The sequence below is a fragment of the Anser anser genome (assembly GCF_964211835.1).
Source record: "Anser anser genome assembly, chromosome: 1".
Taxonomy (NCBI): domain Eukaryota; kingdom Metazoa; phylum Chordata; class Aves; order Anseriformes; family Anatidae; genus Anser; species Anser anser.
The window spans coordinates 63244586-63272187 of record NC_139720.1 but is presented as its reverse complement, the minus strand read 5'-3'; the positions used below and the strand labels follow the sequence as shown (position 1 = coordinate 63272187).

Below are 27602 nucleotides of genomic sequence, written 5' to 3'. Positions count from 1 at the left end.
TTTTTTTTTTTACTTTTTTTTTACTTTTTTTTTTTTTAATTTGAAGATTTAAAAAAAAAAAAAAAGGCTAAATTTGGCGAGTGATGTTGCTTACTGCTGCCCATTCTGGAAAAGTATTCAGCTGGAAGAGTCTAATTCCCCATGTGTTGATTGCCACCATGACAACAGCCAGACCAATCAGATTTACACCCAAGCCAGCTTTCACCTATGAAAAAAAATGAAAAAATCACCAGAGCATGGTCAGTGATGACTTGATCAAAAACAATTAACATGGAAAAAAAAAAAAAAAGAAGACAAGAGGGTACATGGTGCAGAACTAACTTTGATGGAATATATTTGTATATGTACGTATACCTGTTTATATGTATAATGATAATATACATATGCTGACTTCCAAAGTGACAAAAAAGCACAACTATTATGTATCAGAGTGAATATCGTGAGAGTATTCAGGAGGGATAGATGCTGATGCACCTAATCAGAAAACTACTTAGTTTGTCACTTGAACTTCTCAATCACATAATGAGAATGGGGTTTTGTACTACACATAGAAGGGTGATAACAGCATGTTTTAGTGTGGAGCTACATGATAAATCTGATTCCCTGTGCTCTCCTGATTTCTCCAAGCACTGTGTTGTGCAGTCTCTTTCTTCTGCAACTGCCATTTTGCTTGTCCTAATAGGTCAACACAAAGTATTGTGTACTTCTACTTTTTGATACCTGTTTGACCATTATGTTCATAAAAAATAAAGACAAGAAATGTGCATATTCTACAGTAGAAGTACGGATGTTCTTAACCTGGCAGCTCTGTGTCATAACAGTAGTGCAAATCAGCATGAATTTATATTAACACTAATATCATCACCATTATTATTGGCTGCTGGATGTGGGGACAGGGTGTTGGGGTTGCATGAAGTATCGGAGAATATACCCAATCTCAAGACTCACCATATCTTTAATCTGGCAGTGCCCATAACTGAAGACAATGGCATTTGGAGGATTACCCACCGGCAGCATCACCGCAAAGGAGATACACATGGTGACAGGGATCAGAGTGTATAAAGGGTTGATAAGCAGGGTTTCTGACTGGAAGGAGAGGGGCAGGAAGAGAAGTTTTACTTAACCAGTAAAAGCCGTGCTCATAGTTAAGATGAAAAACCTGTCTCTGCTTTATGTGAAGATAATAAGTTTATGAATCTCAGCTCCCTCATATCTAAATCTAAGTGTGGAAATATTTTTTTGTTTGTTTGTTCTTTAAAGTGGGATAATGGTTTACTTTGGAGCTGGTCACCCTCCAGGGATTTCTGTTGAGCTATTTCACACTGGGCATGGGTGGACATAGCTACTGTTAGGCCTTCCTCAGCCTTTCTCTCACTTGTTCTCCCTGTCATTCTGAGCTGTGGATCTGATCACTGAGAGCTGCTTCAGTCTTCATCCACGAGAGATCAAAGCTGGTTTAAATGAAGAATTTCCTTATTACAGCTGCTGAAGTTGCTGAAACAATTCTGTAAAGCTTTTCCAAGCAGCGTTTAAGAAAAATAGTTGCTTGGTCTGAATTTGCATTGTGAGGGGGCAGTGCTGGTGGAAAGTTTATTTTTATTTTTTTTAAAGTGGTCTAAATAATTGTTCTTCCACTACAGCCTTCAGTGGGGGTGAAATTTTGTATTTTAATTTGTGTTGTTGTAGCAACACAATACATAGTTCTATGTGGGAGGGAAAGGAAGGGCTAACTGAAGAGTGAAGGCTAACTGCAGACAGAAGTGTCTCCAAGTTTCTTTCACAGTCAAAAAAGAAATACTGTATAAAAATGGCTATTCATGCTACTAAAAGGAGATTACCACACTAAATTTCTCTTTAGGAGAGTCTCTTTAAGTGTAGTGCAGAGGTAAATTTGAACTCATAAGCCATTCTAACATAATTACTTATTTTCATCTGACCGTATCTTCATATTACCTCAGAGCAGTTCACATAATGTTCTTTGACTCAATCTCATAAAATTGTTATAATAGGGAAACAAGATTCATGGTCTGCATTCTTGGTAAGGAAAGCTTCACATTACACAAAAAAAAAAAATAAGGAATGAGATAGGTTTCTGTAACTGCTATTCTAATACGGAATGAGATTTGCATTTATTTCCTCTGCCTTTGTCACCAGTCTACTAATTGTTAACTTTTCCTTACAAAACCTCTGCTTTCCATGTTGGATGATAGCACACTTACCAGATCACACCCTTGAACACATTTTAATCTGATACAGAATTCATTAGTACAGTCTTTTCTTAGAAGTAATGAGTGGGTGACCACTAATTAATGAACTACACATTTAAAATAACATTGATAAGCTTTATGCAGACTTCACCAACTATCTTGTTGATTACATGATCACCTTTCCTTTTATTTAAACAATCTATTCTTCAGGGCAGGAGCTATGCTTTTGCTTTGTCCTAGAAGTCTCAAATAAATTTATCAGTGCTAAAATTGCCTGTCAGTACTTTTTGCCGGGCTGAGTTTATAAAGCCTTCTGAACACAAGACTGCAGATCAATAGTTTGGAAACCAAGGCAGGGATTCATGGGATCCGAATGCCAATACCCTCCCATCCTGAAAAATTCCTATGGGCCTATGAGAAAACAACAGACTAAAAATGCCATTATTTTTACTCACCATACTGCATAAAATAGGTAGAAATATGGTTATAGTTGCTGGGTTACTAACGAACTCTGTAACAAGGGACACCAAAATGCAGGCCAGTAGAGTTACGGCCCAGTAGGGAAGGCTGCTCAGGGACAGCATTTGGTGTCCAATCCACGTAGAGAGGCCAGACGTCTGAGAAAAGGACAGAAGCACAAGAATGACTAAGTACATGGGATGTTTGATAACCAGTTTGTTCTTTTCAGGGCAGTTTGCATCAGAGAATGCCACCAGCAAATAAACAAAGTTTAGATCAATGCTTTCTCCGTTACCTTTTGTTTAGTAAACTGGATTTCACTGTAGTGTCTAATAAACAGTTATCCATAGTATCAAAAAGATAAATAACATGAATTGGCACCAAGGCTGATCTTTCCTCTTTCTTCAGCATGCAAACTGAAGTATTGCAAACTGGTGATGAAGGATTTCATAGTGTAGGTAGAACTCATACACAAATTTATTTGCCTACAGATAGGTGTCTGTAGGAGAACTAGGTGTATATTCACGAATTGTATTGAGTGGAGATACAGTCGGTATAGCCTAGAGCATGATTTGTTTTATCAATGCTGGGTGTTTGACTCAGTTGCCTAAATATGAGCAACCAGTGGCAGCTGAGATGTTCTTCCCACAGCTAGCTAGCTGCTAGTTGAGAAAGGGTGAGGTTTCCCTCAGATCCTGTGTCATTTTTACCAGCCTTGTAGGAATATCTAGCTCTACTAGAGCATCTGAAATGGCAGTAGGTGCCTATGCTTACACAACTGACTTGAGCCCTACCCATTCTTTTGTTAGCTAGGTATCTTTCCATTGAGTTTAGGGAGTAGGGGCTAGCTCGTGTACAAACTTGAAAGTATCTGCTTTATAATTCCAATCTGAGGAGCATACAAAAAGATAAAATTCAAAGTTTGCATTATTTATTTATTTATTCATTTTAGGAAGGGGAATATAATCTAAATCAGTACCTTGCATCCAGCTGCTAAGGCATAACCACCTCCAACCAACACTACAATTTCCCAGGGCATAGTCTTCTGGAAGTCCTTCCAGGTAATGATGGGATCCAGTGTGTTAATGTTTGTTGACCTTTCAACATCTCCTATATGAAAATAAGTGTGTGATCAATTTTACATTGGCATTTATACAAAGATCTTCACATTTCATGCTAGTAGCAATAATGCAATAACCATGGAAGTTATCTTGAGACCTGTCTGTGAGAGAGATGAAGAAGAAAAGCATAGCTTAATTCTCTGGTTAGCTCAGCCTCAGAAAATGCAGCATATTGATTCCCAATACCCTGACCTCCCCTTGGCTGCTCTGTTGATGTCAATAGTTACAAAACTCTGTGCTTTATGATACAGCTTCTTGAGGGACTGTCTGCTGTGTATATACCTGTGAAAATTATCTGTAAATTACAAAGATGAAGTTAAAATGGGTTTATTTTGTTAAAGGACATTTTCTCTCTCCCCACTAAGTCATGAAGCTTAATAAAATGCATTTATGTCCCTGAATAATTTCTTGAAGTAGAAGCCAGAGGGTGTTATTTTTCCTGAATGTTGCATGCATTTCAGTATAAAACAAACCAAAACCAAAACAAACAAAAAAACACATATCTATATACACTTGTAATCTCTACATAAGACTATGCAGGGAGCTCTGTTTCCATACATTATTGCTGAAAGCCTGGCACAGCAAACCGATCGATACTTCTGAGTGCTATCCAAAAATGAACGTGAAATGTTGATCATTGTTATTATCAGGAAGATTGCAAAAGGAGCATTACCAAAAATTACAACTGTCACATATTTACTTACCTTTTTTACATCTACTTGATGAGATTATCAATGACTTCTTACATACAAGGAATGACCAAATAATTTACTAGAGCTTACCTTCACCCAACTTTGCAAATCTCTGCATTATCATTCTCAATATGGAACTACATTTCAACCTTTCCTAAAGCTCAGTCATAAATTTTCAAAACTCTGTAAACACAGAAGAGATGATGGCTATTGTTACAAGACCTAGTAGTGTATCTGTGGCCTATTACCTGTTAGTAATCTACTAGATGAGACCACATGAACTAAAGCAGAGGACGAAAGTGGAGTTTGATGTAGGAAAGGATGGTATCAGAGGAAAAAAAAATACACTTCCACTTGAAAAACAAAATGTGTTCTTCAAACATTTTACAGAGACCAGAAAAATATTCTTAAAATAAAATGTGCCATAGCTCTTTCTTCCCATATGTACCCTACCTTTTTCTGTTTTTCCAAAACATGGCTTTTTTGCTGGAATGAGGAAAAGGAGGAAACCAAGAAAAACAGAGACAGTGGCATCAGTCCGGTAACCTTTCCTAAGAAAGAAGTGGTGAAGTTATCATAAAAACTTACAGAAACATTCTTAAACTAGGTACATAACTCTTAGCAGTTACAGAATCCCAGAAACCCAGCATGGTTAAGGTTGGAAGGGACTGCTGGAGGTCATCTGGTCCAAACCGCCACTCAAACAGTTATAGGTGAAGTTTTATTTCCACATTTGACGTCTTAGCAACAGCCTTCTAGAAAAATATGTCTGTACATCAAGGATACAAACAAAACTTTTTATTCAATATAGTAAATTGTCTACATTAACTACCTGTAATAATAATAATAATAATAATAATAAAAAAATTATATTTAATTAATTTAATTATTATTATTATTATTTTATTATTATATACTTTTAACATTCTAGTAATAAAAAGAATAAAAAGAGATCCCTTTTGATTTACAAATCTGTTAACTCAGAGGTACAGTAAAATAATTTATTTACCAAAAAGAATAAATAGTAAATACATTCTCAGGAAAAGCCAAGCCCAAATAATCCTCTAGAAATGAACTGGACATTAAAACTCAGCCTGAAAAGTATTTCAAGGTATGTCAGACTACAAAGATCCTCAGGAAATCCCAATACTATATTAACAGCTGTTCTTCAGTGAGAATTAGGATTACAAATTAAAATAATTTTATGCAGCAGAAATTGAAGAAAATTTAACTTCATGTAGTCTTTGCTATGCATTGTTTATTAAAGTTACTTCAAACAGAAATCTTTTCAATATTATTTAAAATAAAAAATACCAGTTGTTTCAATCTTCTAATATTTAATTGAAATATTTTCTTAATAAACTTTATCTCCAAAAAAATACATTATTTTGAGAAAAAAAAAATCTTTCAAAATAAAATAGAAAAAAAAGCACCCAAAAGTTTTAATTTGAATTATAACATCAATACATTTCAGAGACAGCTTCTCTATGAATGCACTAAAATGTTTTCACTTCAGTATGTGGCTTTCCCATTTATTACATATGAAATATGTTTGTTTTGTATAGTTAATTCCTTCTTCCTTACTCAGAAAGAACACAGTTTGCTGCCATGTGAAGAGATGTGATTTAAAAAGCAAAAATCCTAAATTTGAATAAAAACTTCATTTTTTGCCACCTTGTTAAAAGTGGCTAATGACGTATGTAGCCAAAATTTATGGCAGAAAGTCAGAAGCTGCTAGGCTGTACTCCTTTGCAGTTACATAGGGAACTTACTTTTCGAAGAAAGATGACCAGCCTGGTACAAAGCCAGGCTCACGAGTAAACCAAAGCAATGTCATTAGAATGAATAAAAACCCAGTCACCATCTCAGGATAGCTAGAAACAAAAACAAACAAACAAACAAACAAACAAACGAGAGTAAAATCCAAGGTCTGTCTGAAAACTCGAGAGCAGATTCCAAATGAATTAAGCAGTTATAAATGTTTCCCACAAAACAGGTATATACCATAAGGGCAATAGAAAGGAAGATTAATCTGAATTAAAGAATTCTACATTTTACTCTCAGCTGTGAACCAACTAAACCTAGTAAAAAAAAATGAACTAAAGATATCATTATCTGTTTTTTCCGTTCAATAATTAATGGGGAAATCCTAAAGGAACATAATCATAAATGTTTGTTATGCATTTGCACTGTTTTCCGATGAAATGTGGTAATGAGTTAAAGTTCATGTTACCATTCTACTGTAAACACTTTGTATTGTATTTTTAAAAAGTATAATAAGCATAAGAGCAATTGACAAAGTAAATCTGCACAAATATTTTTGTGGATGGTCCTGCTTGGGCAAGCAAATTACTGAGTAAATCACATCTGTTTTACCTAACATTTCCCAATTTCTTATATTCTTCCTGAATTCTTCTCTCTGACATTTCTTCCCGTTTGGTCTTCTTCTTCTTGCTCACAGAACAGGTCTCCTTAAAACTACGGTAGATAGCACAGTCAAATTAAACAAAGGTCTCAAGTGAAATAAAAAGTTGTAAAAAATAACAACAAAGTGGCAAGCTGAAAATTCCTCTTTTCATTCTTCTTGGGAGAAGATACGACTGGGACAAGGTCTGATGGCAAAGGGAAGGGAAATTATGGCTTGTCACCTTCGTATGGTCAGGTTTCTAGGTTTTCCAAGAAGCAATCCTAGTCATGGTATGAAAGTCCCTATGGTGCCTGTCTAATGCTGACTGGTATCGCTGAGCCTCTCCAAACTATGGTTGGACTCCTTCCTGTAAACTTCCTCAAATGTCTGGCGGTGGCTAGTTTTTTGCTGTGCCTGAAAACTCCAAAGGTTACGGCTAGTTTATATCTGTGAAGGAACTGTATAATTCCCAGTAGGATCAAGGATAGCCAAAACATGTGGGGTTTGGTCTGGCTTTTGAGCACAAGTTTGACTTGAATATTTAGGATTCACTATAACTAATGGTGAAAGCTATGCTGGGGATCAAAGTAGCTTTCACAGCTTGTCTGTTTCTACTCTTCCTAGCAGTTTCTAAACTAGGCACAATTAGTGTAGTACTACATCACCTCTGCTACAGAGGCCAAGGCAATAGTGTTTTGTCCTGTTGAAAAAAGTCTGTACTTCCACGAGGTAAATGCAAGCACAAGCACATTTCACATCTGAACACATATAAACCTTCCATACATTCATATACAAATTAGGTGAAGCCCTTAGTTTCTGCAGCTTGCCTTCATGTTTTAAGACTAGACTTTCCTAATTGAAATGAATACACTTGCAAGTTCATTTAAACATTTTTTTCGTTTATTCTTTCCAGTAGTGTCACTTTGCTGTGCTTTGAGCCACAGTTCTGTTTTTCTGCTTCAGCTGTATCATCTGTCAGACAGGGGCTTATGGAGGGAGTTAAGAAACTTCTGCAACTAAGCCAGTCTAAGATAGGTTTTTCAGAAGCTGGAACATAATAAGTACGTTGAGAGCATAATGGCCTGGTTTTAAAGTTCCTGCAATGTGTCATTTATTACCCCACAAGAGATCTATGCTACTGCAATGGCCAAACAGTGCACTAGTATCTCCCTCAAGAGTTAAGGTCAAATTATCAAAGGAATTTGCATACCTAAAGATACAAATAACACCTGATTGGTTAAAAAAAAAAAAAAGTCTCAAACTTTTTTTTCATGTCCCTTGCAATCAAACACCTATATGACACTTGTTTTAAGCACCGTTAGTACAGTTCTACACATATAAGTATTTAAATTTCCTTGTGAACTTGTTTTTAAACTCCATTAAATCCACCAGCAGTAATGCATCTGCTGGAAGAAAAAAGGTATACGCTTTGTAATGGTCAGTTCTATAGCGACAATTATGTTATTAGCCCTGCTTTTCTGGCAAAAATTGTTTGGTGGATCTATTCTTCATCCCCTTTGAATTAGTCAAAAACCTACAATCCAAGTCTGAGATGTTGTTCCAATTGGGCCAAGTCACAGCCTAGTGACACTGGGCTTCCTAGGAAGAGAACATGCAACACGTACGTCATGGGAGTCTAATAAACATTTATGCACAGACATTAACAGCTGTTTCAACATGTTGTCAATGTTGCTAGGCTTAGGAGGATGTGAAGGCAGAGTATTGTAATCAAGCTCTTAACATAATATATTCTTTAATGAACTGCAATAAACAGAGACTTAAGAGGCTTGGAATCAAACAGCACTTCTCAAGAAGTCAATAATGCTTCAGTCTGTGGTATTATCTACAAAAACATTAATCAGCATGAGGTCTTGGATACAATGTGGAATTTCAGTGACTTTTATTTAAAAAAATGTTATTGAGGGTAGTGTTAGGGCTTGTTTCCTCTCAAGCTTTTTTTTTTTTTTTCCTCTAGAAAGAGAAGAAGAAAAAAAAAAGGACTTATGTTAGCATTTTAATTTGGAACTACAAGGCTCAGGGGAATGACTGAGAGAAGGACATGAAACTATTCACCTCTAAATTACCTCTTCAAATCTAGTCGAGGTCAACAGCAAGCAGAATTCATTATCGTATTTTTGGTTGCCTTTCATGGAAGAAATTAGTGATGTCAGTTCATCTTACTTTTAAGAGTAAACTAAATCAAATTAAGGACACTTTAATTCTGAGTAAACGTGTGTGTACCACAATTTAATGCAGATTAACTAATCCACTCTAAATGCACATACTTAGTCAATTTTCATTAACTTTGCTGAGTACCTCTGCAAAGAGAAGACGTGGTACAAATGAACTTGGAGACTGAGCCTTGTTCTTATCTGGGGGATCAGGGACTTGCTGGTATCAGAGGATATTCACCTCTTAGGCTGAGTCCTTTCCACTTTAAAGACAAATATAAATGGAGACAGTTTACCTTTAATTTTAACTTGTCTTGCATTAACTTCATTGAGCTGGGGGCTGATCTGAAAAGTAACTTGTTCCATTCCAGGTGGTTTTTGTTTTGTTTTGTTTTGTTTTGTTTTGTTTTTCTTTCATCTTTTCAGTTGTATTTTTCCAAAAGAACTTTTGACAAGATTTTTGCTCCACAACAAGACACAGCTATGAGTCAAAACAAAACTAACAAACAAAAACAACCACACCACAGCTGAATGCATAGTAAAGATTTCTATCACCAATACCTTTACTCTCAAGCAGCAATACTATACACTCACTGCTGCCTATCCAGTGCTGCTAAGAAATATGACTTCCTCCAGTAATTGTTCTGCCAAGAAGAAAGAAATACCTTAGCTTTTGTCATTTGCAACTAGAAATGCTTTAATAAGACCTATTCTAATAAAGTCAAAGACACCCTGCTTTTGGAATCTGTACTTCTTGAACAACTTGCACTCACTTGCAACCCAAGAACAGCCAATGCATCCAGAACCAAGTAAGGACCAACATGATGAGGGAGATTGGGAAGCTGAACAAAAACCAGGTTCCAAAATTCACCACTTCAGCATTTGGGTAGTGGCTGTAAAGGGGAAAAAAAAAAGTGTGTGTGTAAGAGTTTAGAATGATAAAAAACACCCCCAATATGTACAGATGGCCATGCATGTACTTGCATTTATCTGTCACGACATGACAGAAAATTTTCATCAGCATATATTTGTGACAGCTACAATACATGTGCATATTAAAGCTACTTACCAAAGAATGTCAGTCATTGACCATGCCTGACCAAGAGATGAGCCATACAGCACTTCACACCTTTAAGATCAGGTGGTCTGGATTGTCCAGCCAACTTCAAAAAACTCTTACAGTTACCAGGAATGAGATCCTGTCCCTACCTGAGGTTATTGTTAGAAATCATTTAAGCATCAACAGGCCTAAGAATGATTTCACCCAGAACGTCTTTGTGTGTATTATTGTGGATGATAAAAATAAAATCTATATTCTACCAAGTTCAGACAAAGATGTCTGCTATGTGCCATGTGTCTGCTGTGGAAGTATCATAATAACAGGGTCTTTGGAAATGCTGTGAAATCCAAATTATTGAGCTAGGGATGAGTTCTGAATTCAGTTTTCTTCGTTGCCACCATTTCAGAGAGAGAAGTGCAGCATATTATGACAGCAATGGCAGCATCAGATGATCAGAATCAGCTTTGAGCTTGGTTACGTATCTGTGCATGAAGAGAAGTTCAACTGGTCTTCTCACAGAGTTAATGTTTATGTTTTTGAGACTCCTGGGAATATATGATAAAGGGAGTATTTAGCTAATTACAGAGCTGCTTTCCATCTTCCCTGAAGAAAAGGTGTAAGGCCATATTTCTAAATTTCGTCATTTTTTTTGCACCATATTTTGAACAGCACACCGATGATGTGTATAGATTCACCACAAGAAGTGGCTTTCTAATAACCCATAGAAAAATATTTGAAGCAGGTTTTATGACTTTTCACCTTTTGCATAGATTTCCTTTTGTCTTCGTTCTTATGTCTGCATGGCTCTAGCAAGTAGTTTTCCAGGGTGTCTGCTACTTTCACAATAATTGGTTTGTAATATCAACAGAAGTTGCTGAAGAAATATCACACGCTTAGGAGTTTATTTCGCATGGGAGAAGGACAAGGATATATATTAACTTAAGCTTCCTCTTTCAACCATTAATCATTAGAAAAAATTAGAGTAGAGGAGGAAACAAAACTGTCTTCAGAGAGACCATCTTAGAAGAGTTCCCTGAGACAATAAATAACCCATGGGGAATGCCACAGAGATGATAATGACCCAACCATATTCTCACACACCCAAAATGTCACTTACTTGTTGAAATGCTCTAAGAATATGAGGCTAGTAGAAGTCCCTATAATGGTTGTCAGTCCCCCAATGGTTGCTGCATAGGAGATGCTTAGTGAGAGGCATTTACAGACCATGTGGTCATGTCTGGACTGATACCGGTATTTAGTGCTCAGGTCCGGTTCTGAGGGCTTAGGAGGCAGGACCAGTATCTGAGCCTGTGAGGAGATACACCAACCAAGGAGAACAGGAGTTTAGAACAGCAACCCAACTTTTTCTAATGCCATGGTGCTACTGGTCCCAAAGAAACAATAGGTTTGCATAAAAGGGAGCAAGCTTCTTTCTTCATCAGTATTAGTTGGGATCAGAGCTAGAAACCTGTCCAGGAGCCTGAAGTTTCCTGTCCTGAGGCAGAAATGTAGGACAAACAGTAATCAGGCTTCTGGCCGTGGTATGGGTCAACTCTAGTTCTTACTGGAGTCTCAGCTGGATACCAAAAGCCTTTGTGGGTTGCAGAGGCAGGATGCCAGCACTGCAGTAGAAGGAATTTATAATCCTTGAGACTTATGAGCAGCCACCAGACAAATGCTTGGTGGACTATTTGCACTCATACTGGCTTAGGGCCTCTCATTAAGAATGGAGTGTTAGGACTCTCAGAAAGTGCATGAAACAGGCTGAGCAATGTTGATATGAAAGAAAAAGCTACAGAAAAAAATATTGCTCCAAAAGTTTTCTTAATAGTGACAGGAAAGACTCCATGTTAGTAAATCAAGCACATGGAAATTGGTAAAAAAAGGTACAGCACTTCAGAGCACTTAGCATGTAACCCTAGGCTGTAATTTAGAATCAGGAAAAAGATAACACGGGAGTTAACAAATCTGTTAAATTGTTAATTTGGATTTGGGTTTAGGTCATAAAATAAGTTATGCTGTAAATTCATCATTCTTGTGAGGGTACTCTGGTTCACATCCCTGTAGGTTAAAAGTGAAACAAGTTTACTAGTGGCAAAATAACCATTAAATGCAAATGGAAAATGGATGTAAGAGGAAATTAAATATCAAGAGCAGTGCATTAGCCTTTATTTTAGAAACACATGTTTAGATTCTTTTGAACTGCTAATAAAAATACATATGCTGAGTTTAGGTTAATCCTTTCTGGACATCAACTTATGCCATTTAGGTACTATGTAACTGTAGAAAAAACAGCAGCCACTCATTGGATCCACTCAGGAAAAGTAGAAATACTGCAGTGGAGTGATGTAATGGAGGATTTTGGTAGAGGATATTTGGCAGAACAGAAAGGAGGAGGATACTAAGACTGCCAAACCCAGTTAAATGGTTCATGTCTGCTGTTAGTATGTTGTTGTCCTGGTTTCAGTTAGGACAGAGTTTATTTTCCTCCTAGTAGCTGGTAGGGTGCTATGTTTTGGATTAGGATGAGAAGAGCACTGATAACATGCTGATGTTTTAATTGTTGCAGAGCAGTGTTTACACCAGGCCAAGGACTTTTTAGCTTCTCGCTCTGTCCTGCCACCGAGCAGGCTAGGGGTGCAGCAGGAGCTGGGAGGGGACAGACCCAGGACAGCTGACCCAAACTGGCCAAAGGGGTATTCCATACCATCTGACGTCATGCTAAACAATATATAGGGGGGGCCAGCTGCTCGGGGATAGGCTGGGCATCGGTTGGCAGGTGGTGAGCAATTGCATTGTGCATCACTTGTTTCGTACACATTATTATTAGTAATACTACTATTATTATTATTATTATTATTGTTATTATTATTTTCCTGTCTTAATAAACTGTCTTTATCTCAACTCACAGGCTTCACTTTCCCGTTTCTCTCCTCCATCCCAGAGAGGGAGGGGGGAGGGTGAGCGAACGGCTGTGTGGTGTTTAGCTGCCGGCCGGGTTAAACCACAACAGTTGTGTGTCAGGAAATGATGTTTTTTTTTGTGTTGCAGTATTTTCCAGGAAGACTTTGTAGAAATAAAGTGGGTAGAACAATCAAACAAGGGAAACTTGTGGTCATTAAACTGAAGATAAAGCTAAATGAATTGTACTAGCCATTAGGAAATATCTTACTGGGGAAAGGCCCTTCAAAAATATCTGTGCTGGGGGTGTCTAAATAGGAGCATAGGGCTCAGCATAGGGCTAAAATGTGACTGCTGTTAAGTTGATGGAAAGTAATTCCATACAAAGTGGCTTACAAGGAACAACGTTGATGCAGTGGTGAGCAGATATGTTCATCTCTGTCTTTTCCTTCATCCTCCACGTCTAACGTTTCCTTACCTGAGGTAGGTGCTGCCCGTTGCTCTTGGAATTCACCGTTCCATTAGGATTGGCTATCATGTGCACATTATTCATACTCTGTAGGGAGGCAAATGCCTTTAGATTAGCTTTTCTTCTGTTCCTGGAGACACTTAGATTACAACAGATGATGCTTTGCAAAGGTCATGGGCTGTGGGCTTTTAAAACAAAACAAAATAAAACAAAACAAACAACAGCAATGACAACAAAAAATTCTAAAAGTTCAGCTATAAATTTTATACTGGAAAAAACCCATATAATTTTAAAATACTGTTTTTATTTTAAAGTGATGTTAAAATTCAGATTATAATAAGTTTAGGATTTCTCCTTCTGCCATGTAAGAGAACCTAACAGATCCCTTGCTAGAGACTATGGCTTTGTAAGAAATGTAGTTTGTTCTAATCTATCAAAGCATCTCAGATGCAGAGACTGACAATAACTAGACTTTAAAAGATCTTATCTGAACTTGGTAAAATTTGAGAGTCTGTATGGAGTTGTTAATTTTCTGACTGGGTCTTTGGCTTTCCAACAACATATACAACAAACCCTACAAAGTTACTGTTCCCCATCTTGATTTGTGCAAGCAGGCTGATAGGTTAAATACAAAGTGGGACATTTTGTACTATTCACTTTCTGCCAACAACCACTTTTTTTTTTTTTTTTTTTTAAATAAAGGAAACCTAAGTTTGTTGTAGAGCTATGTAGACTGTGCTCTGATGGCATTACCAGGCAGTGTAGCTCAGAAGATACAGGTACTACCTATGACAATACCTTTGAATTCATCAAGGATCTGAAGTCAGTAGTAGTAGCACTAAAAATAAAGAAAGGAAAATATGCTTTAAAAATGCCTCTTCACCCAGCTCCCCCAAAAGGTACAAATCATTGGTAGGAAGGGCAATATCTGCAGAACTAGTGCCTACTGAAATGGTGAGGAATAACATTTATTAGTATCTCTTTTGTGGTATCTTGGGCAGATATATTAGAAGAGTCATTATGTTCCATAGCTCTGCCTCTAACCTAGTAGCAATGGGGTTCCACTTCCATGTAAGTAAAAATAAGTATTCTTGGTAGTGTACACTACATTCTAGGAATGGACTCCATCCACAGTGGAGTGAATCACTGGGCAATCCAGTGCTACCACTGTCTTGTTGTACTCTACTTTTTCCTCCACCAGCCTCTTCAACACTTTCTGAGCACCTTCCTGTTCCACATTAAAGTTTTCACTAAAATCTCTCTTGCATGTCATATGGACCATGCAAACATTCCAATGAACTTTTACTTTGTCATTGAAATCATATTTAATTCCAGAAGATGGTCTGCTTTTCTTTTCCAAACAAATTTCAAGCTCTCTTTCAAGTAATACTATTTTAATGATAGCTCTGTTATGAAACTTCTGTTATGAAATATCCCTCACATATTTTTCAATATGGCTTAAAGGAATTAATGGCATAATGTCAGACTGAAAGTTTTATTCTATACTGAAGAAAATATGATTAGGATTAAAAGAGACAGTGGACAAAATATTGGAGAGGGCAGTAGTCCCCAAACGAATGAGAAAACTATTCAGAACTTGCAAGGTAACTTAAAATCATCAACATGAGCCATCTGGATGATAATATTTGTTTTAAAGCAAATTTTAAATGGTGTGACCATAGCTTGTTTTTCTTTTATTTTGAACTCTTAGAGATAAAATAGAAGGAATTCAAGAAACAATTGTGTATTTCAATCTCATATCTTGTAAGAAGATTTTCCTCGGAATTTACCTGTAGTATAGTTTGAGGACAAGAACTTCATATATTCTCCTATCTGGCTGGTTAATTTGATAACTTGACATTGAAATTAGTCCTTTCCTTGATCTGCCCTTATTCTACCCAAAATAGAGGCCTGGTTGAAACTGTTAGTGATTCAAACTTTGGAATAACCTTGGCTGTACTAAAAGAAATCTTTTACAGGTGTGTGTGTTTGTTTTTTTTTTTCCCTCTTCTGTCATCTGTCTCTTGCATGTTCTTAGCATTCAGAGTTTTCTCAAGAATCTTCTGTAAGTGGATGTTTCTTTCCCTTTATAATGGCCATAGTGTTAAAATAAAATAAAATAAATGAATCCTGGCAAGGTTTCATGAGATCCAGACCATTACATCAATCCTATTTCTCATATAAGCCTTCCTTGTTAGTCACATCTAAAACATTCACTTTTAAGCTTTTGATTGCCCTTCCTGGCTCTATTCCTAGATTCATTTCATTGCAACCTGTGTAGGGTTCAAATCTCCAGTCGTGATGTACAGGGTTCATTCTTACTCCTCATTGATGAAGATAAGCTCCAGTGAAGGTTGGTCATGCTTGTTGCTGAGATCTGTAATGAAGGAAGAGAAAGCAGCTCTTGGGGTAAGAACTGATCTGAGCCCCTGGGCCATGCCACTGAACCTGGAGGTTCAAAAAAGAAAAAAAAAAAAAAAGGAAAAAAAAAAATCTTGTTTGTCTGAACCTTCTCAGGTACTCTCTGACTGTTATGCAGCATTTTGTTGTGTTGTATTGTCCTCATGACATACTTCTGACAAAAGTTAGACGACATTATTCAGGCTGAAATCTTTGAAATGAAAGAAGAGGTTTTTTTTTTTTTTCTTTCCAAATCCTGCTTTCTGGGAAGGAATGAACATTAAAAGCCTCTAAAGTTCTTATCAGTCCAGAAGACTTTTTTTTCACTTTATTCACAGAGATTTCCTTCTGACCCTGTAAAATTATATGACCTAAGAGTTTATGACACACAGATTCCATCTCGTCTCCTAATTCAGCCTAAATAGTTTCCCAGCTCCACTTCTCCCATCGCATCTTGAAACTCTCTTTCAGTTTTGAAAGAAATATCATCATGCTAAAAGAAAAAGAATGGACTAGTATCATTGGCAGTACAAATCAGACAGCTCTGGCTGACCTCAGTAGAATTTGACTCATGTGTGTCAATGACTCTCTCTGGTCACTGATAAATAAGAAAAGAATGGCCAACATTGGCAAATACCTATTGGCTCGTTTTCTTCAATAATGGTGCTGCCTGCAGTACTGATGACATCACGCTCCTCCTCAGCATTCACTAGCTCCTGGAGCACTGCTTCCACAATTGGCATCACCATAGCTGTGGTGGATGTGTTGGAAAGCCACATGGAGAGCACCGTGGTGCAGCACATAAAGCAAAGAAGCAACCTGGAGTACAACACAGTAAGACCTTGAGGCACTTTCACAAATATTAAAGGTTTTCTTACCTAACATTTTTGTTAGACCTATGGTAACTATGTAAGGTCATTTTCTTTTTTTCTTTGTGGGTACCAAAATACTATTCTGTGCTTGGATAAAATGCTGCTTTGTGCTAATAACTGTCACAAGACCATGTATCATTGAAAGCCCTTTGTTGCCTCACTTGGAAACCATCATGTGATGTGAGAAACGCCAATTTTCAGCATTTCGAGGGATACTTTAAGAATCCTTTTGTGTTTGCTAAACAGGCAAAGAAGGAACAGAGAGACTAGGAACAAGGAATCAGTATAAAATAGGAAGCAATAGAAAAATAAGCCAAGGAGTAAGAGGTGGCAGAAAAATAAATAAATAAATAAATAGAAGTTGAGAATATTTGAAATCTTTCAAACTCTGGAAATAATGGTGGGTAGGAACAGTCTCCTCAAACTGAGCTAGCTTTTCCCTGTGGATTGGAGAAATTTAAGTTATTATATTATCTTTCAAGCTGCTGCTGTGAACCTCAGACTACCCTGAAGTCAAAGTTTCACTCACATGCCTGGCTTTGCTCCAGCCATCATGACCATTCGCAGGGCAATTCTTTTGTGGAGATTCCATTTTTCTACAGAAGCTGCCACACAAATCACACCCACGAGGAGCAAAGTTGTGTTCTTGAAATATTCTGCAGCCACCTGCATTAAAGGCAAGGGAGAAATAATCAATTTAAAAATATCAGTAACTATCCTACACAGAGAACATGCTGAATAACAAGACATATCGTGGGTTTCTGCCTTTACACCAGAAGAATGAGAGGAAGATGGAGAAAATGAAGAATTCATGATTCATGTTTTCTTTAATTTCTTTTATGTTGCATTTACAAATAACAGTGCTCCATGCCCACTTGTCTGTAGATTTCTCAGCTTTGAAGAGACTGAGAGAAATCTTACTTCTTTGGGCAGGATGTTCACTGCTTGCAGTTAATCATATGCAGTGAGGTCCACACTGAAATAGCCACAAACTTCTGCATCGAGGGCACTTTATTCATGTGCTTCATCTGCTTTTTCTTTATGGAAATATAATTGTCTATCTCATTTGTATTTCTCATGTTCAATTGTCTCTCTGAATACAGCAAGCAAAGGTTATTGTGATGGTCTTTAGACACTGCACCAGAACTTTTCACAGTGGAAATACACCTGCATTGTGTCAGGAAAAGAAGGTGAAGTTTTTTAAAAAAAAAAAAAAAAGGCTTAGGAAAATATTCAGAGACCATGCAGAGAAAACACTCCAAAACAAAATTCTTGAATGTGGGACTTACTAAGACATGAGAAAATGTTCTGTGAAGCTACTACAAAATTAACAAACAAGAAACAAACCAGAACATTCATGCACGCACACACACTTACGTGTGAAAACAAGCTAAATGGGAGAAATAATGTATATAATTGGATGCTTGGAATTTAGCTGAATTTTTTCTTCCTTCCAATGAATTTTTTTCCAAACTATTTCTGGAATATTTTTCTCTAAATATTGGCTCTTCAGTTTAAAACTATTGGTGTAACAAAATGTAGACTCAAGTATTTTAAAGCAATTAAGATCAGTAGAAATAGTATTTCTTCCATTGTCCTCTTCCATAAAAGTTCATGAATGGCACTAATATTTTGTGAATGTTACAGTAAGTGTTAAGCATTTACTTATATTTAACAAATCCCCATGGTGACCTAAATAGACTTGGCCATCATGTCTGTGTGCCAGAAATTTTAAATATCAGGTTTTTTTGGCTTTCTTCCACTGGTTACTTTCTCATTAACTTTATTTATTTTCCTTCTACTTTGTTCAAAAAAATCTTGAACTGAATGAAAGGAATCCATCGAATCAGCAGCACAAAGAATCTGCTGTTTCACTTTATCCTTTTCACAGTCATTTTGGAGAAACAAGTGAATACTAATGTTCTTATTAATACACATGTAGACGCATATAACACCCAGGCTCATGCTCTTAAGCCCCTGTGAGTTATGTGTGGCTCAAACCGCAAAGCTTGAGGCCTAGTTTCTATGGCACCGCAGAAGAGCAGACTGGAAATACTGCAGCATCATCAGCCTTGCTTATTTTAAAATACAGGGTTTTATTTATTTATGTTCCTAAAGTAAATAATATATTCTCTGCAGTAGTCCCACTGCCATTTAATTTGATATTACATTGAATTTCTGTCAGGCTACCCCTAAATTTTCCTTCTCTGATATGCTGCAGAGTTTAGAAATGAAAAAGTGTAACTACTTTAACTTTTTGTTAAGAAAAAAAAAATCAACTGAAAATATTTAACTGTGTTGACATAGAAATGTACATGGTTATATTACACAGCTGTTACACCATTGGGAGGAATAAGACAGGTCATAAAACTCTTGGTTAATGCTTGACTCAATCCATTTATGGACATGCATGGTATCAGATTGTGTTAGAAATTCAACAACCTTATGGTTTCTTTATATTCTTCTGTGTTCTTTACCTGTATTTCTAGTCCTTAAAAACCAAGTGTTATTTCCTTCCCTCCCCCCCTTCTGAGAGAAAGAGAGAAAAGTGAGAAAAAATCTGTAGATGAAATCAAAGAAATTCTTGGCATATCATGAAAGAAAATGACATTCAAGAGAAACTCAAATAAGCAAATTCAGAACTGATCAAAGAGACTTTTTTATACAGCTACTCCTTTGCCTTAGAACTGATGACTACAAGGCAACTCTAGGGTTACAGCTTGGAAAAAGGATTCAACATTTACCTGGATATTAAAATTATTTAGTTTTATACAGCAAATGGTAATAGTTTTTAGAATGTGTAGCCTCATGCTTTTACACATCATCTATAAGTCATGTAAATCTTCCAACTATTACTAAAAGGAAACTTTCCACTTTATCCCATAAGTGCTGTTTATACAATTTTGGAGGAGGGGAAATGTCATATCTTTAGGTGGAGTAGGCAATGGGCATTGCTGGTGATGCAGTAGCTGATAGGATGGACACACCTCTTGGCTACTATGGCCTTTCCTATGTCTAGCTTTCTTCCGCAGAAGAAAGTGCTGGTTGGCCCAAGTTACACATTATAAGAAGTACACTTCTTCCTCCCAGTCTTGCTAGTCCACTAACATTTGTTTTCTTCAAATAATTAACCGTGAGTAACAAGTTGAAATGATAAAAAAGTGCACACTGGTCTGACCTCACTGGACTTCATGACTCCAAAAAGTGGATATAGGAAAGCAGGAATTAAGGCTGCTGCACCCAGAGGTACTGCTTCAGAAACCCAATATACAGCTGTCACGATCAGCACGTAGGCACATGAGGCTTCCTGTAGGGAGAAAGCACTGAGGTTACATGTTGCTGCCATACCACCTATTGTGAAGGTGTTCATGGGACTCATCAATTTGTGGGTGTCTGGACTAAAAGAACTCAACAAGAACTATATAAGGACCTCCTAAATTACATCTTTTTGAGTATTAAACCTAGGCTACCACCTGAAAGGACAGTTCCTAAAGAAGATGCTGCTAATGAAAGTCTTTGCATACATACTAGGGCAAAACCTTGGGGTAACTTCATTTATCAGCAAAATAATGGTTCCGAGTACACCGATGGTTTTCTTTGATTTAAATAACCCAATACTTACCAAAGTTATATTCATGACTCCTCAGACTGGGTCTGTGAAGCCTGTAATATATCTACCTGGCTTTTTCCCCAGTATTGGGCAAGTGAAGGAAATAGGAGCTTTCAAGCAGATGAGAACATTTGCATTTGCAGTAGCATCGATAAAGCTACACAATGTCTCTTCTTGGAAATACTCTGACAGTTTACTTTTTTAGGCATTATGAAATACTTCTTTTTTTTTTTCAGGCAATTTTATTTTCTCAGGCAATTTCTGCAGACCCTTGGGAAAAGACCATGGTCCCAAAGGACTTAGGGGCCACTCGATCACAGAGTTAATCAAGAAAATTTGCTACTGTCCAGGGTTCTGGGAAACAAAGCCATGACAATGTTGTGCTGAGCATTCCAAGAGAGCTGGTGAAAGGTGGAGTAAGTCTGGTCCACTTTTTAGAAAGATATGTCTTTATTTGTGTCATTCAGTAGGGCTCTCTTTAGGCTCAGTTTGCTATGCTTAGAAACCTAGGAATATTTCCTGTTAATAATTACAGAAATTACCTTAAAGAAAAAGTTATTCTTTTCCTTTTCTCAAATTTGCAGCCAGACCCTTCATTGGGGTTAACTATGGAAGTTCATATTGTTCTATGGAAGCTGATTTACACCAGCTATTAATTTTCCTATTCTTCATCAATCCCTGGATGTTTCATATGACCATACTGAGTCACGAAGATTCACATCTCACAATGGCTATTATTTAGAAAATTCACTGTTCATAAATGGCTATTTCACTGTATTCAAGTACAGCTTCTTTACTTTTGTTTCCTGACTGGATGATTCCCAAATTAATCAGCTTTCAAGAAGTCACACAAGAAATTCCCACGTGTCCTTGTGCAAATCATTAGGTATGTATAACACTTTTTTTTTTTTAATCAGTTTTGTGAACAAGGTGGCAAAGCTAAGTCTATGCAGAAATGTGTATTCACTGGAATGAATCAATAGCTTGTATTTAAATTCAAGCTTATACATCTCCTTTTTACAATACCCCTAATGTACGAAGATACACATTCAGCTGTTCCTTTTTTCTTTTTCAGCCACTTATAGTAATAACAGGCAGACACATTCCAGAGAAAAATTTTAAGATAGACTATTATGTATTGTTTTCTTCACATGCTTAGAAATTGCTGCCAAGCTTACTCAGAAACCTGGGTTTAAATTAGCTGCCAGACTTTGTTCCGACTCCTGTTTCAGAAAAGTATAACATGAAGTAGTTCTAATTAAAATAACTAGGGCCACAAAACTAAATGAAAAGATGATATCAGGAAAAATAATTTCCTTGAATCGGGTAAAGTCTAATGATGTTAGGGACAATTAAGATTATCTGTAATGCTATTAGACAAGTTGAGAAATTGAATTCTGTATTGTTATTTCATGGGTAGAAAAGTACCTGTATTTTTGAGTGTTCTGAAATATTCTGAACTACACAGAAACATGCATACTTCTTTCTCTTCTTTAATTATTACAAAACAGTGGTTTAGGTTTTAAGGTAGCCAAAACAGATTTCATTAGTCCTCTATGATCAAGTCCTTCAACAAAATATTACACTAAAAGATTTTATTGCACTTGTAGCATTGTTGCTACTGAGAAGAACTTGTAAGAGAGGCTAGAGGAGATTGTGTTTGAATGAATGGGATCAGGGGGATTTTTATTTTTTAATATTCATGAATTATGGAGCATGCATTTTACAAAATAGCATTGCTACACTCTTTGAAACTCTGAAGGGCTGATGTTCAGTCTGTAGTAGCTTGAAGTGACCACCCCGATAAAAATTTCTGAATTAAAATGGAAATCATTTCAAAAAGTGAGAATGCAGGGATCAGACATTTTTAGTAATCTCAAGTATAAAGGCAAAACTATTTTATGTACGAGTCACAGGACTCATAAACATTAGCCAGCTTGCCGCTTAGTCAATTTTAACTGCATTTGACTTCATGGTTAATATTCCACAAAGAGCAAAGTTAAAGGTCCTTTTTGTTACCAAATGACTATTTAACACTTTTTAACAATTATATTTTAACTCATTAATTTCTGCTAACAAGCTAGTATGTGTTCATGGGCTCTGTATGATGTCCAGCAATTTCGAGGAAACAAGTCCTTTTTAATGAAACAACATTAATTTTTATTTTAAATCAGTGCAGATATAAAATCCAAGATATATATTTTGTCAAAATTCCCAGTGTTCATTTTATCTTAAGCCAATCCCAAATTATTTTCTCCTTCCAAATTTATATTTGTCTTGAAACTCTTTGAACATAGACTGTTATTCTATATTGCCTGTCTGCATGTAGCAACAGAATAATAGTGGAAGTGAAACAGAACAAAGGGAAATTGCATCTCTGTCAAAAACTATCTGGGGCAGGAGCTAAGTCTTTGTGTTACTTATTTCCTACTTGCACTATTTATCCTCTCAGTGCTCTAAACTAGCTCTTTTCCAACACTAACTAAATTAATATCTTCTAGTAAATTGAATTGAATTTATATATTTAGTTAATGGTTACCAGAGCTACTAATTACTGGACTGAAGTAAAAACAGTATAATTTCAAATGTCACCACTCTTCCTGTTGTACAGATGAAAATGAATGTTAAGCCCACCTCATGGCTTAAAGCAGAGGATAGGAAAACACAACATAGTGAGCTCATATGTGATGGTTGGAGGGTCTACCACTTAATTTCAGTCAGTCCCTTAAGGGGACAGAAAAGAAGGCAGATTAGGAAGTCATGGCTAAAACTTCCACAAGGATCATGCATAAAACTTTAATAACTAAAGTATCTGAGGATCTCAGAGTGATTGAAAACAAATTTTGGATTACAGATTTGCCCACTTAAGGATGAACAATACACATCTTGCATGCATGCATGTGTTTGATCCGTGAAAAAAAAAAATCAACAAAAAAAACCTCAGTTCAGTTCCGCGTCTGGTCTACTGTCTTTGAGCTGATAGGATCACACTGTAATTCCCTCCCTTCAGCCTGTATACATAAAAACAAAAGTGAACAAAAATGTGCCATCTGTTACTATTCAGACTGTTCTGTGCATCAGGCTTCATCCCCCAGATGTGGCATGTCAACCTGTCAGCATCACCTAATGCTTCAGGTCTCACAGCTTACAGCACTTCTTGCTGCCTTTTGAGGAAGAGCCCATGGTTTGGCACAGGATCAGCGGTCTCAGGAGATCTTGGCCACTACTGACTCTATTGATGTGATACTCTATGGTATAACTATGGGCTTTTTGAAAAAATGTAGATAAAGATAAAAAATAAGGTAGAAATGCTCCCCGATTACTGTTAACAATGAAGCAAATTAAGACAGGATGAAAAAGACCCATATACCGGAAAGCACAGACTGTTCGTTTGTTTTTCTGTACGTGTCATGGCCTGAAAGGTGCTTATGGGTGCCCCACACTTGCTATAAAAGTCATAGTGCTGGTATAAGTTTTGGAAAGGAAGAATAATTTAAAATTTTTTTCCCAGGTGTATTTTTTTCCAATCATTTTTTTTTTTTTTGGTCACAATATACTAGAAAAGAAAATGTGTATATAATTTCCTGTAAATCTTATCTCCAAACAGTTTTGAGTCCTCGTGCTCCCTTTGATGTCTCTTGCTACCACACATGTAATGGTACTTTGACATTTCCAGTGTTGTGCTGATATCAACAAGGAAGATGCAAGATGAAACACAAGTATAATTCACTTAGCCATTCTGAACCCTATAAGACAGAAAACTACTATAATTGTCTGGTGAGTGAAAATATAAGTCAGCAGGCAACAAATTTAATATTCAGGTTTAAGAAGTAATCTTAGTCAATGGGTTGTAACAAAGTAAATACTACACTAAGACACTTGAATAGTGTCCTGTTAACTGAGTTTATTAGGTGTAGATGTTTTCTTAATGGTATTACAAACTTTTGTCCAGCTCTGGGTCAGGTTCACAGCTATGCTCTAACTTCTGTGGTCATTTGCTTATAAACAAAGTGAATCTAAAGCATCATCTGATGACTTTTCATATCACTTTGCAGTAAAGCAACACTACAAGGTGCAGAATAATAGTGCAGAGGAACACATGCTGTATAATAGCAGTTCTTGCAGCAATACTGTCAGTGAACTTCTGTTCCAAAACCCACATGATATTATTACAATTCCCTTGGTTATTAGAGTTTCCTTATTACATCCTGTGCCTCTGATTCCAGCAGGGAGTGAACATGAATAACAACATTAAGTGCAGTGAATCTCATGTTGCTTAAGAGAGGTTCTCAAGGGATATGAAGCATGCTACTATTACAGTGCCATATAAGCATATCACAGAGAATCTGTTCATGTCATCCTTTCAGAGACACTGGGGGAGATGAAACCCTTTTAAACACACATTTCTGTAAAAAAGTGTGCATTACTGTTCTCTGGAGAAGGCATGATTGTCATTCATTCCTTCTCAAGACAGAAGAGATGAAAAGCTACTATAAGAGTGCAGCTGAGATATACATTGAAGTTTCAAGCAGGAAAACTCATTCATACTGCAACATATCATTTGTACTAGCATTTCCTTTCTGTGAATCCTGTTTTTTCCTTCCCAATAAAAACCTATATCTTTAATTTTGAAAATTGCTATACAATTTCTAATCCTTTGCATTTCAATTTGATAAAGTAGTAGTATTCATAAATCCTCTGGTGCTAGAAGGAAGAATTAATCTTTAACAGGGTAGAGGAAGGAATGGAAATTGCTGCACCAGATTTATGTCTAGCTCTGTGGAAGCCACAGCTGCAGAATATTTAACATGTTGCAAATGCTGATAAGTTAAACATCACCATCTCTATAAGGTAGGAAACTTTTTTTTTTTTTTAAATGTTTGACAACTGCAGAGACATGCACAGAGAGGAGTTGTAGCCAGTAGTGGATGCCATGTTTCGTCCTACATGTCTGTCATTGAGTCCTAGTTCTTCACTCACTTGAACAGCTGTCCTCTAAACTCACATCCAATTTAAAGTCCATCCATGCATACTTGTTATTAAAAACTAAAACACTGGAAGTATTCATTTTAAACACCTCTCTCTAAAGAAAATTTTATTGGAAATGTTCTGTTTTCCACTTCCAACCAAACACTGTTGTAGAAAAAGAAGAGATACAGTGTCTCTGCCTTAAAATAGTGCTTCACCTGGTTCTTCAGCTCTGCCTGTGACATTACTCATGCTATCTCTCGTTGTTACTGTGATGACTGCTCAATGACTTGTATTTCACACTACTTCAAATTCGAGCCCTTTTTTCTAAGAGCATTTTTTGTTGTGTTTTTTTTTTGTTTGTTCTCAATCCTTGCCTTACTTTTTGACTACTGCAAGCTTATCCAGCAAAACTGCCTACTGTACTCAGAGGTTTGTGAAAAAGAAAAAGAAAATGTACTTACACTGCTGGTGTATAACAGTGGCAGAGGAAGCAGCAGAAGTGGAATGAAAACCACGAGTAAGAGATTTCTGGATCGGAGAATCTCCTTTACCATTGCCATATTCCTTTAATTCCCAGTGGCTTTCTTCTCCTTGGGTTTCTTCTTGGGTTCCTCAGATAGTCCAGTTTCCACTCCACATTTTCCTTCACCTTTGCCTGGATTTCCCTGAAAGGGCTCTCTCTGCCTCGTTTCCTATTTCCACCAAATCAATTCAAACAGCTTTCTTAATTTACTTATTATTCTTGCTGTTGTTTTGAAAAGAAACCCTAATGATTTTTCTATTAAAAAGGCATTCAGTTTATGTAGGGCTCATCAGCACATCCAAATGATTATCACAACATAGCAGGCAGAGTTTTGTAAATTGTAGCATAATGGTCTTTTGACATTTTTTCTTCTAATTCAGAATCACAGATATAGCTGTATTTCATCCTTACCCACGTGTTTTGAAAGTTTTTTTTTCTTTTATCATCTGATTTCCAGCAATGTAACTCCTATTTCATAGACTGGATGAGATATCTTTTGGGATGCTTCTTTTTCTCCTGTTAATTAGTCTGAATGTCTCAAACATATGTTTCTGTTCTGCTGGAAAATAATTAATTGTATTTTTTTCTTAAAAAACACAAACAAACACAAACACACACAAACAAACAAACATACATACAAACAAACAAAAACCAACTAACTCCAGCTCCTTATATCTTCTCTGTTCAGATTTTGTCTCTGCTATAATTTTGGCTTCTACTTTGAATCTACCTTTAGCCCACTTTTGCCCCGAGCTTGGAATTCACAGGGTAGCAATTCCAACACAGATTATACTTGGTCTCAAGATTAAAAAAAAAAAAAAGTCTTAAAAGGGTTTGTTCTTTTTTTTTTTTCCCCACCCCTTTAATTCGCCAATGAGGACTGCAGAATACTGTATTTGCTCCACCCATTATCCAAAACGCAGTCACAAATTTTGAGAAAATCAGCAGACTCCTCTTTCTGACACATACACAAATGTTGAAAAAGATTTTTTTATTTTTTTTTCAATTGATGAACGGTTTGTTATTGTTTCAAGGTTCCAGTACTGATAAACAAATAATCATTGTTTTCTGGACAGTACCTTTTGTCTTTCATGGTTTTTTCATCTTGACCCTTGAATGCCTCTTATTCATAAAGCATGGACATTGATTCATGTGCCTTCAGTAACACTAGGATCCCAACTCAAACTCAGAATTTTTAGGCTCTCTACTCTGGTCTTTTGGAGGAACATTTCTACTATACTGCTCTTCAGTGGTTTCTTTGTGGAAGAGAAAGTACTGCAGAATTATGAGTGAATACATTGACCCAGGTACAACCTGCAGACATCCATTTGCCCTGGATCTCACTAGAAGTTATGCACCTGGGGTTTTCCATGCTCCCAAACTTATTCAGCTTGCCTATTGTCCCCCCACACTCTGCTAATCAGACAGAAGATGAGCTCCCCCAGCTGAGCTGGGATACTACTGTGACATTGAGTTCTGGAGGACTGGAAAAGGCAGACCTGTGCCAGATGAGACTGCCTCAGCGTACGAGTCTGATGTGCAGCTTGAATTCTTCCTAAAATTCATAACTGTATCTGAGACTATGTAATGTTTCTATGCCTTGAAACTAATGTCAAGCAACAGCACCTTGAGAGCCTTCAGGCAAGTTTAGCAATTAGATCTGGAAGCAAAAATTTAATTCATGTGAAGATTTTGGGTTGTACAATCCAGCCAGGGAATTTATGTCTCTTTTTGGCAGT

The 27602-nt window shown here is 36.7% G+C and overlaps 1 protein-coding gene across 1 annotated transcript; it reads right to left on the bottom strand.

The window, feature by feature from the left end:
* On the bottom strand, nucleotides 1-27602 carry SLC13A4 (solute carrier family 13 member 4). Its single transcript, XM_083833162.1, has 16 exons — nucleotides 25802-27602; nucleotides 19938-20066; nucleotides 17289-17425; nucleotides 16525-16706; nucleotides 15810-15864; nucleotides 14286-14325; nucleotides 13497-13574; nucleotides 11235-11425; nucleotides 9831-9950; nucleotides 6856-6957; nucleotides 6252-6353; nucleotides 4933-5030; nucleotides 3646-3776; nucleotides 2663-2824; nucleotides 949-1086; nucleotides 1-205 (listed from the first exon to the last, which is right to left on the bottom strand). Exons 1-16 carry the CDS (start codon nucleotides 25898-25900, stop codon nucleotides 68-70), a joined length of 1902 nt encoding a protein of 633 aa, XP_083689288.1. The 5' UTR covers nucleotides 25901-27602; the 3' UTR covers nucleotides 1-67.